The 11591-nt window shown below is 40.9% G+C and overlaps 1 protein-coding gene across 1 annotated transcript; it reads left to right on the plus strand.

The window, feature by feature from the left end:
• Window positions 1-3409: 3409 nt before the first annotated feature.
• supv3l1 (SUV3-like helicase) lies at window positions 3410-10659 on the plus strand. Its single transcript, XM_029698920.1, has 15 exons — window positions 3410-3877; window positions 4292-4369; window positions 4499-4606; window positions 4730-4844; window positions 5062-5230; window positions 6284-6395; window positions 6823-6900; window positions 7149-7240; window positions 7436-7616; window positions 7815-7908; window positions 8141-8360; window positions 8478-8558; window positions 8644-8820; window positions 9449-9597; window positions 9775-10659. Exons 1-15 carry the CDS (start codon window positions 3592-3594, stop codon window positions 10178-10180), a joined length of 2346 nt encoding a protein of 781 aa, XP_029554780.1. The 5' UTR covers window positions 3410-3591; the 3' UTR covers window positions 10181-10659.
• The last annotated feature ends 932 nt before the right edge of the window (window positions 10660-11591 follow it).

Genomic DNA, 11591 nt, shown 5'->3' on the forward strand with positions numbered 1-11591 from the left:
TAAGAACATAGTGTTTCTAAACACTTCTACATTAAATGTGGATGCTACCATGATTACGGATAGTCCTGAATGAATCGTGAATAATGATGAATGAGAAAGTTTGAGACACATCTTACCCCCCCACAAAAATGCTAAGAGTTTAGCATGTCTTGGGGCTATGATTTGTGCGTCTAACTTTCTCATTCATAATTTTTCAATTTTTCCATTCATTCAAGACTATCCGTAAACATGGTAGCATCCAAATTCATGTAGAAGTGTTCAGAAACATTCTATCCTTATTTACAATAAGAGTGACTCCAAAATGACACAATACATGATTTACCATTCATTTCTATTGGGTACAAAATCTGAAACTCAACCAAAACAAACAGCAAATGCATCCAGCAAGTTTGTAGAGTCACAAGCTTAATGTAATCATTGCGTGCTAGGAATATGGGACCAAAAACTAAACTTTTGACTACTTTAATATATAAGTGAATTTGGCCCAATACTTTGTCCCCCAATTTTATGGGACCATGTACAAAAAGTGCTGTACTTTCTAAACTGTTCACCCGATATGGATAACAATACCCTCAAATTAAAACACTTTAACCTCATAGTCATTGTATAATTTCAGATCCAAAGTGATGGAGTACAGAGCCAAAACAACAGTGTGTCACTGTCCCAATACTTTTGGAGCTCACTGTATGTAAAATATTTCTATCTCCTAAGTTATTTAGTGTAGAACCTGTAGTTTTGTTGTTTCTTTTTTTTTCACTTAACTTTTTCTTGTATTTTGTGCTTTTCTTTTTCGAAATGCAAATATACTGTATATTAATAAATGCTTTTGCTAGTGGCATTGGATTGAGGCACTACAAAATGCTGTTTTAAATAAAATGATTTTGATCAACGGTTAGGTCCTACATGTATATCTGTATGTCATGTTCGATGATGGTTGAATGGGTACTTACATTTATTTTGGTTTTGTCTATATTTAGAGAAGTGTCACTTTACATAATTTCCATAAGGATACATATTTAAGCTCAGATGGGGCTGTGCTACAATCACGTAACAATGTTGTTATGTCTTAATTTCTGAATACTATACAGGCAATATTGTTTTTTTTTTTTTAGTTAAGTGCCTGTAAGGTCATGAAGAAACCTTTGCCAAATACTGGCCTGACTCACCATTGCATGTTCACCACATTTTATACTGTGTTCAATATGTATCTGACTTGTGTGGACGTTGAACATTTGTATATATCTAGCCTCAGTCTATATCCATCATCAATTAAAAAAATGCAAATGTATACTTATGTATTGGAGTGAGGTCTTAAATACTTTCTCTGATGACTTATTTCAAAGATGATATCATGCTGTTTACCATTGAAATAAATGGTCACAGTTCCAGTCTAGTTAAGGGGTGGCTCTCCCATAGACACCAATGCAATAGCAGCTGGGTCTGGTCTACTTACATTGACTGTATATCACGTGTCAAACTTCATTCCATGGAGGGCTGAGTGTCTGCGGGTTTTCACTCGGACCTTGTAATTGATTGATGAATTAAGGTCTCTAATTAGTAAGGAACTCCCCTCACCTGGTTGTCTAGGTCTTAATTGAAAGGAAAAACAAAAAAACCTGCAGATATTCGGCCCTCCGTGCTATGAGTTTGACTCCCCTGCTTGTATATGAACTCGGGAAAAAAAGAGGAAGTGGGATGTCTTGCTTCATGTTCTGTCTCTGCTTTTATTAGTGTTTCCAATTGGTCCGTGCTATCCAGGATCATTAGGACATCCCTCCTCCATTGACGTTTGAATGTAAAATGGTTGAGATTAGATAAGGGTTATGGTAATCGCGTGTGGCCATACCTCCAGAATCAAGTCAGGTGAACCAGTATATGTGCGTTAGTAGTGATAGGCATTCCGATTCTTTTGGGTGAGACGGCTCATTTGGCTCCGTTCATGTTAAAGAGCCGGCTCATTTGGCTCCGTTCATGTTAAAGAGCCGGCTCATTTGGCTCCGTTCATGTTAAAGAGCCGGCTCATTTGTCCCCGTAACGGCTCTTCATTCAAAATCGATATACAACTATGATAAAATGGCAAATCTCCAATGTAAAGCCCAAAAGAAAGGCTACCATTTTCAGATGGTAAAATGCCAGTTCAAATAAATGTTTACCTGGCCAAGTTATTATATATTTTTTCTTACACACTGAAAAAAAATCAGCATGGATCAGATTGACACACTCCCCACTATTCATTGTTTCTGCAGTGAGGATTCACACTCTTTAGATAATAATTTATGCATACTGCTACTACTATAGCTGTGGGAAGTAGGGGTGCTGGAAAGTATTTTTCTCCCTCATACAGGAGCACTAAAGGCCTAGTTTCATATTTTGTTTACTTATCAGTGGGTGTTGCATCACCCCTACTTTCCGCGGCTATGGTAACAGCAGTATGCAAATCAGGGAGCCAAATTAAAGGCTCTTTCACCGATGTGATTCAGTTCGCGATGTTCACCAAACATATCTGTTCAAAAAGAGACTAGTTCGCGAACGACGCATCACTATGCTAGGTTAATGTATATGGTTAGAGATCTCTAACGCCCAGAAAGCTCCGATTCCAAATCATATTCACCAGCTACGCAAGAGTTATAATACCAAAATACGTTCGTTCCTCACCAAATAGGGGTTCGCTAAGCAGCAATCTTAATTTACTCCCTTTACAATCGGTATGTACTTCCAAAAAAGGTCTAAATAAAAATGTACAAGCAACCTAAAAAATGCCTATTCGGCACCTCCAAGGTATAATGTTGGTAAATGGGAGTTTGCACCGGACCTTTATGGGCGTTAGAGGTTTCTAATGCACGGGTTAAAAGGGTAGGGATCCCAAGGATTCTGGATAGCACTTACATTTTCAATCCTGGTCTTACCTACAAACTGGTTATATGGATTCAAATAAAAAATGTTTCACAATATTGTGTGCCACTGATCGCACTCAAATGCTGAGTCATAGTAGGCATTCTATTTTCGTGATTGAAATGTCAATATGCTGCTTCAGAGAGTTTCTAAACCCAGAGGCAGAACATCACATGACATCGCCTACAAGTGTTATCGGGGATTTCTTTGGGAGAAGCAGTTTCTGCCTATCTTTATACTGTACTGTCTTCGATTTGTTTTCATTTTCCTTTTCTTTTTTCGCACTTTGACGTTTTTGGGGTCCGTTTGGTTTGTGGAATTTATGCACTACAGACTTACCAGAAGTATTATCAGTAGACTTGTGCTGCCATAATACATGTATTATTTGATGTATCATCAAGTCATTTCTATAGAAACAGTTTGTATATTTTCTAACTAAAGCACTGCATTTTGTGAATTAATATAATAAACAAATCTAAGAAATCGCTACAGGCATATTTCTGGACTGCAATCCAAACAAGGGTCCTCCTGCACGTTGTATCACAGAATGAAGCCGATGTCGACCGTCCTCTGCCTCAATACTGTGCAAAGTGTTACCAGGGAAAAGATTGATAAACTGCAAAATGGGACATTGAAAAGTGTTTATTGACACAAACCAGACAAGGCAACATAATCGCGGACTATATCTAGCAACTAAGAATGTCAATAAACCGCTGTATGCTTCTGTTCTCACGAGTACAACACAGAATATGCGCCATATCTGTACGAAACACAAATGCTCTGGTGGACAGTCGTTGTGTACACTTTGGATCTATAACGTTATTGAAAGGGTCCTTGTCTGGTTCTGTGTCCACCCGACAAGGTGTTTCTTCAAACAGTTCGTCACGACCACCAGACACCTCACTATTTGTGCCTCTCAGTATTAAGAGTGATGTCGGCAGTGATGGGGCTGTGGGAGCTGAGCTCACGCAACCTTTGGACAAAAGTACTGTACATCCATATTGTAGTGCTAACTGTTAATGTTGATTGCCGTCTACACAGATTAGCTGTCAATTGAAAACTGTCAGTATATCTGTAGCTGACTGCTACTAAACTGTTGATGATATCCTCCACTTAGCTGTCATCAACAGGCTAACGTTAGCCGTTGGCCCTGAGACGTGGCTGTATTCTAACTGTATACTATGGAGTCTACAGCCATGTCTCAGTCGTAGCTAGATAAAAGCTAGCTATGAATCTGAGACTTTTCAAGATCTTATGAACTGCTGGACAAATGCCCTGTCAAAAGATATTTTGTAAACGTGTTCGCTGTGACTTGCTTTCTATAATGTTTAGCCTATAGCTTTAAGAATAGGTCTACTGTATGGCAATATTACCAGACCCATGTGGTTTCTCCTAACAGATGAACTTCTCAAAATGTTGAACAAGTTCTACAAAAGGAAAGAGATGCAAAAAATTGCAGCGGATCAAGGTCTCGATGGTGAGAACAACATAATCATTTCAACTGGCTGGCATAACGGTCTGGTACTCTCATCAAATATATTTGTTGTGATGATACTTCTCCAACTTGCCTTATGGTCATACTAAAACATTGATCTCTCCGTGTCAGCTCGCCTCTTTCACCAAGCCTTCATCAGTTTTCGGAAGTATGTGCTAGAAATCTCTATGCTCAGTGCAGACCTTCATATCATCTTCAATGACATATGCTGTGGAGCAGGTGAGTTCAACACTGTGCTTATCATTTAAGGAATCAAGTGATTTAAAGCAACTGCAAGTTGGAACTTAATTCCAACCCCTCACACCCTGTCACCTGATGAGTGTTTTTGCTTGTGCTCGTCAGGCCACATAGATGACCTTTATCCTTACTTCATGAGACATGCCAAGCAGATTTTCCCCATGCTGGACTGCATGGAGGATCTACGCAAAATCAGTGATCTGCGTGTACCAGCTAATTGGTAAGTATCACACGTCATCTTTAGGTGACCTCAACTATCTACACATTTTTCATTTTGAAAATGCCCTTCCATTCATTGTATCCATTTGTGTGTGTATATATGTATGTATGTATGTGTGTGTGTGTGTGTGTATATATATATATATATATATACAGTGCCATGTTCACACAATACTCCACACAACTGTCTTTCAGCCATCCACTTGAATGTTTCCCAGGTACCCTGAGGCTAGAGCCATCCAGAGGAAGGTGATATTCCATGCTGGCCCCACCAACAGTGGAAAGACCCATCATGCAATTCAGAGATACCTGGCTGCCAAGTCTGGAGTCTACTGTGGACCGTTGAAGCTGTTAGCACATGAGATCTTTGAAAAGAGCAACAAGGCTGTTAGTATAACCCCTCTTTCACTAGTATACCCTTCCATAGAGAGAATACGTCATTTAGAAGGCTTTTTGCATACTGTGGCAAATGGCCAATTCCATGCTAATGGAATTATGTTGAGACTCAGATTTTTTTTAACTTTAAATGCCAAACAGAAACCATTGATTTCAAGGTTTACCAAACCATACAACTCAATGCACAATGACTACTTTACACTACTTTGGCCAGCAGCATACCACCCTGCATACCACTGCTGGCTTGCTTCTGAAACTAAGCAGGGTTGGTCCTGGTCAGTCCCTGGATGGGAGACCAGATGCTGCTGGAAGTGGTGTTGGAGGGCCAGTAGGAGGCACCCTTTCCTCTGGTCTAAAAAATATCCCAATGCCCCAGGGCAGTGATTGGGGACATTGCCCTGTGGAGGGTGCCGTCTTTCGGATGGGACGTTAAAACGGGTGTCCTGACTCTCTGAGGTCATTAAAGTACCCATGGCACTTATTGTAAGAGTAGGGGTGTTAACCCTGGTGTCCTGGCTAAATTCCCAATCTGGCCCTCAAACTATCACGGTCACCTAATAATCCCCAGTTTACAATTGGCTCATTCATCCCCCTCCTCTCACCTGTAACTATTCCCCAGGTCGTTGCTGTAAATGAGAACGTGTTCTCAGTCAACTTACCTGGTAAAATAACAGATAAATAAAAAAAACTATTTACACAATACATAAAAAAAATTTAAAAATGCAGATGCAAAGTTTTATGGTAAAATGTATTTTATTCTCCTGTTTTGTAACATTTTCAGTGGAAATTGTTGAAATTGGGCCTTGTGAATAGAGTTCCATGGTTTGTTCAACTTTTAAATCAATGTTTGGTATACATTTTAAAGTGAAAAATATGAGTCTCAACATAATTCCATTAGCATGGAAATGCCCATTTACCTTGAAAAAATTGAAGTAAAATTTGTTTATCTAAGCGTTTCTTACCAATAATTTCCAAAATGTTTAAGTTAATTCTCAGAGCACTATGTCAAAGGAAGACGTTAAATGTACTTTTTGTTTCTCCCAGGGTGTGCCATGTGATTTGGTGACAGGAGAGGAGAGAACATTTGTGGATGAGGAGGGGAGACAAGCTGAGCATGTGGCCTGTACTATCGAGATGTGCAGTGTCACAACACCATGTCAGTATCTTACCTTATCGCTCAACTTGTTAAACATATTTAATGTACATTAGGGCTGCATTCAGTCTTCAACGAGGTCCAGAGGGCCGCACTGAAAATCGGTTATATTTCCTCGCTGTCAAAATTTGCCAAAAATAGTCCTCTATCTATTGTTTTGGGGATTTCCGATGCTCCCTGACTATCCAGCTTTCATTCAGGTGATTTTTAGCAAGCTGGACACAGTCAAGAAGCTGTAGGAGTGTAGGTCCAGTATAATTTCAAAACAATTTCAATTTGGTTTTAGTCATTTTAAAGTATACCATCTGTTTGACACCTTTGATTTAAGTATTAGATTCATGTTCTGATAGAGCTCGATTGCATTTGACGTTTCTTACTACCATCTGAGTGTTGACTAACATGTGAAACGTGTCTTGTGTGTTTTTTCCAGATGAAGTTGCGGTCATTGATGAGATCCAGATGATCAGAGATATATCGAGGGGATGGGCCTGGACTAGGGCTCTTCTCGGTCGGTAACTTCACAGTAACTTCACAGTAACTTCACAGTAACTTCACAGTGACAGTTAGGACAAACTACAGGCCATTGTTAGATCACAAAATCTGAATATTTGGTTGCACTTAGTTATGGTACATAAATGACAAGCTATTTATTAAGTCAATAATGATAAGGTAAAATTATGATTTCACAGTAATAACTAATGGATTGTTCTTTTTCCGCTTTCCCTCTTATGCCTTTACTCTGTGTCCCGGGAATAGGTTTGTGTGCTGAGGAGATCCATGTGTGCGGAGAGCCTGCAGCTATTAACTTTGTCACAGAGCTCATGTACACGACAGGGGAGGAGGTGGAAGTGAGTCTGGCCAATCTAGTGAACATTAGTGTGTTTGGCTTCTAATGAGACTGTTCCAGTCATTATGTCATTAACATGATTATACTGAATATCAACGGTCTTATCCTATGAGAATAAAAACTCGGGATTCTAGACCGGCTCCCCAAAAATACTTGTGATGTCAAGTGTCTTACAGTTGACCCAATCCACTGGTAGGTTCGTAACTACAAGAGGCTCACTCCTTTCTCAATCCTGGACCATGCTGTGGAGTCTCTGGATAACCTGCGACCAGGCGACTGCATCGTATGCTTCAGCAAAAACGATATTTACTCCATCAGTAGGCAGATCGAGATCAGAGGCCTGGAGTGTGCGGTCATCTACGGCAGCCTTCCACCTGGTAAGGTTGTTTTTAGATGTCAGTGATTGAGGTGACGGAGAGTTAGAATGGTGTGAAAAATGTAAAATACGGACATTCAACTTGTTCAGGTGCTGGACGGAAAAACAAATAACTGATATACTCCCGCTGTGACATTACTCATCCTTAAATGTATAATAGTGTGTATCATTAAAGCACTGTAAATTATATGGTCAACAGGCACCAAACTATCTCAAGCAAAGAAGTTCAATGACCCAGAGGACCCGTGTAAGATCCTGGTTGCAACAGATGCCATAGGGATGGGACTAAACCTGTGAGTTGACCATTGAAACTGATTTTGTTAGCATATTGTTGAAGCCTTCTTTCATTTTAATTTATCGCTGACAATACATATTATGTTTGAAGTACATTGTTCTACAGATTGTCATAAAAATACTAAACAGAAAAAATATACACATTTCTTCCATAATTAGATGATTTTTGGTTTGCTGTAAAGTTGTAGTTGTTGCCTCTATAAGCGCGCTAGCATGTCCCTCCCATACTAGGAGTATCAAGAGAATCATCTTTAACTCACTGGTGAAACCCAACATCAATGAGAAGGGTGAGAAGGAGCTGGACACCATCTCCACATCTCAGGCTCTCCAGATCGCCGGGCGGGCCGGACGCTTCAGCTCCATCTTCAAAGAGGGCGAGGTCACCACCATGCACCGCGACGACCTGCCAATCCTCAAGGAGATACTAAGCAGGACCGTCGACGCCATAGAGGTGAGGAACAGCACATGGGCCATTTCTGAATTTTGTCCTTCTGTTCGGACTATTCAATATCCTTTATTTTATTTCATGACAATCAAATATGACATGGTGTTAATTTCCTAATCCTAGACAGCTGGGCTGCACCCCACAGCAGAGCAGATTGAAATGTTTGCCTACCACTTACCTGATGCCACCTTGTCCAATCTGATAGTACGTTTCTTTACTTCATTGCAAAAAAATAATATTGAATTATTTGTGTTCATTTAAAAGTAACCCATTTTCTTTCTACCCCCAGGATATATTTGTGAGCCTCTCCCAAGTTGATGGTATGTACTTTGTGTGCAACATTGACGACTTCAAGTTCCTGGCTGACATGATCCAGCACATTCCCCTCAACCTGCGCTCTCGATATGTGTTCTGCACTGCGCCCATCAACAAGAAGCAGCCCTTTGTGTGCACCTCCTTCCTGAAGGTAGGAGCAGAGACATGTTTACAGAAGAATCCCTTTCCCATTAGCAACACTTGTTTAAACATCTGGGCCCGCATTCAGAAAGTATGCGTAGGAGTGCTGATATAGGATCAGCATTGCCTTTAAGATCATAATGAATAAGATTGTATGGACAGGGGGGACCTGATCCCAGATCAGCACTACTACTCTGAGACACTTTGTGAATACAGACTTTGACCTCTGACTGAATTAGACTGGTTAACACCCTAATTTCATGTTATTCCACGATAGGTCCACCATTTGGAATATATAATTTGTCATAGGAAGCACATGTCCTTGCTTGAGTCACGCCATTGATTAATATTCTGGCATGACGTTGCCAGTTTGCCTCTGATATGAACCGTCTCACTGGAACTATAACAGCATTGATAAGGTTTTATTGTTGGTTGTTGGGCTTTAAGGGACGTGACATGAGTGGTGTTCAGGCAACAGTATTGATAAGATCTGTTGTGGATTGGATGAATGACATATTACTGTGACTATGGTCTAAGTGTAATCCTATTGATAAGGTTTATAGCACTATAGTGTTTGGGGCTGGATGATGAGACTGATTGGGAGACCGTCACATCACACACAATCTCCCCGTGTCCAGTTTGCCAGACAGTTCAGCAGAGATGAGCCCCTGACCTTTGACTGGGTGTGTCGGCACGTCAGCTGGCCGCTGGTCCCACCCAAGAACATCAAGGACCTGGTGCACCTGGAGGCTGTCCATGACGTGCTAGACCTCTACCTCTGGCTCAGGTGATTTCATCTCTACCTTACCTATACCAAACCATTCACCAAGCCAAATTACCAATTGCTCTTGTGCTAATAGTCATCACAGAATTGAGTAACACAATGTGTATAATGAGGTCATTGATTGTCATTATTGCAAATAATCTCAATTAGATAGTAATAATCCTCTCCACATGTCGCCAGCTACCGCTTCATGGACATGTTCCCGGACGCCAATCGTATCCGAGAGATTCAGCAGGAGCTGGACAGCATCATCCAGGTGGGTGTGCGCAATATCACACGACTCATCCGAGCCACGGAGACCAACGCCCCCCCGGGGACAAACCCGCTGTCCAACCAGAGGAGGCTGGGGCCCAGCCCAGTATCCCCAAGGAGGGTCCGAGGAGCCCCCAAGGCCCAGGACAGTGGAGTAGAGGGTTCGCAGCTGGACAAGTCCCTAGGCTCCCGCCTGGTACAGGAGGGCTTACTGACTCCTGACCTCCTAAGGCAACTTCAGAAGGAGTGGTCTAAAGTGCACCGCCAAGAGGAAGGAGTCAAACTGGTTGCGGGGAATAATAAAACGAAAGGGAATAAGAAGAAGAAGAAGTGACCGTCCCAGTTTCTGCCTGAGGTCCTAACTAAAACGGAGCAGGTTTTGTCTCATTTTGACTGGACTTCATACCAGGCGGTGTCATGCATTTTCAGTGGCTAAAGATGTGATTAATTGTATGTGTAGGTCCCAGCTCCTTTGTATACCTGCTCAAAAACAGATAGTCATTTTATGGGGAAAAAAGGTGATGTAAAAATCCAAAGTAGTATCTTATCTTATTACACAGTCATTTTGCGGTAATCTTTTCATTACTTGAAAAGTAAAGTGGTTGACTGCATCTTCGTGTAGACGGATAGTCTGTCTCACGCAGCAAGTAATGACAATGTTACACTATGTGCCCATCACATGCTTGGGCTAGCCTAGTGTAACTGCCGGAAACTCAAATGTTACCACCAATGATTTATATGCCCCTATGTATGATTTAAGGAATTGAAATACCATAAATGATAAGGTGATTGATTAAAAAAAGTGTAAAAATATTTTTGTTTTGATGAGGCCTTTTGTATTTATTTGATGTGAGACATAAGGTGGAGAATGTCTCTGTAATAATTTGACACTTTACTCGGTAATGACAATGTTGTAGACCTGTCATACAGCTTCTTAACCTATCAACAATTGTTAAATGGTTATAAGATGTGTCATGACAATGATTTTCTTGCCTTTTGACACGGCTTATAACACCTTAATTGTGTCATGACCATTTCATAGACCATGTGACAAAGGTCATGAGACACTTTCAGCCCATGTGCTGCATTCAAAGCATTCTCTGCAATGGGATCAGTTTTAGCCACTTTCAAAACACAACAGCCATTGGGAGTTAGTCTGGTTGACACGACCCACTTGATTCAGTGCATGGAGAGTTGTGGCTACACTCGTCTGGAAGTGAGGCAGTTTGTTAATGCAATATTCTCTCAGAAATTGTACGACGGGTTTGATTGATTCACTCATGTATTTTGTGCCTTGGGGGTTGAGACCTCTTGTTGTTAGGATTTGAAAATCCAACTGTGTAATGGAAGGGGGTGGCACTTGGGGGCTGTGTGTGGCTTTGGGTGTTTGAGTGAAAAAGACGGAGAGCCAGTCAGCCCCCTTCATTATCAACACATTGTGCAGAGTCCGACAACATCAAAAAGACATTCCAGACTTTGAGGACTTTGAGAGTTAGGTGTTTGCCAGACTAACTGGGAGTGGGAACAGGGACAGAATTTCATTATTTACTAATTTGTTACAAAAGAATCCCAATATTTGTGAACTGATTGAAGCTGTTGTTTAGAAGTTTGGATATGATGATGACGTTTCAACCTTCTGAATTGTTAGAAATGGAACCAGTGAGCACCCTTATACTGGGCCTAAAATAACCCTGGATCTTCCAACCAAGGTACCCATTATAAAAACATGGCCTTGATATATTGAT

This window comes from Salmo trutta, chromosome 18, assembly GCF_901001165.1.
Source record: "Salmo trutta chromosome 18, fSalTru1.1, whole genome shotgun sequence".
Classification (NCBI taxonomy): domain Eukaryota; kingdom Metazoa; phylum Chordata; class Actinopteri; order Salmoniformes; family Salmonidae; genus Salmo; species Salmo trutta.

Coding starts and splice junctions, on each gene's coding strand:
- supv3l1 (XM_029698920.1), top strand. CDS start 3,592: ATGTCAATAAACCGCTGTATGCTTCTGTTCTCACGAGTACAACACAGA. Junction 4,370..4,498: donor AGCGGATCAAGGTCTCGATG/GTGAGAACAACA, acceptor TCTCCGTGTCAG/CTCGCCTCTTTCACCAAGCC. Junction 7,909..8,140: donor ATAGGGATGGGACTAAACCT/GTGAGTTGACCA, acceptor CTCCCATACTAG/GAGTATCAAGAGAATCATCT.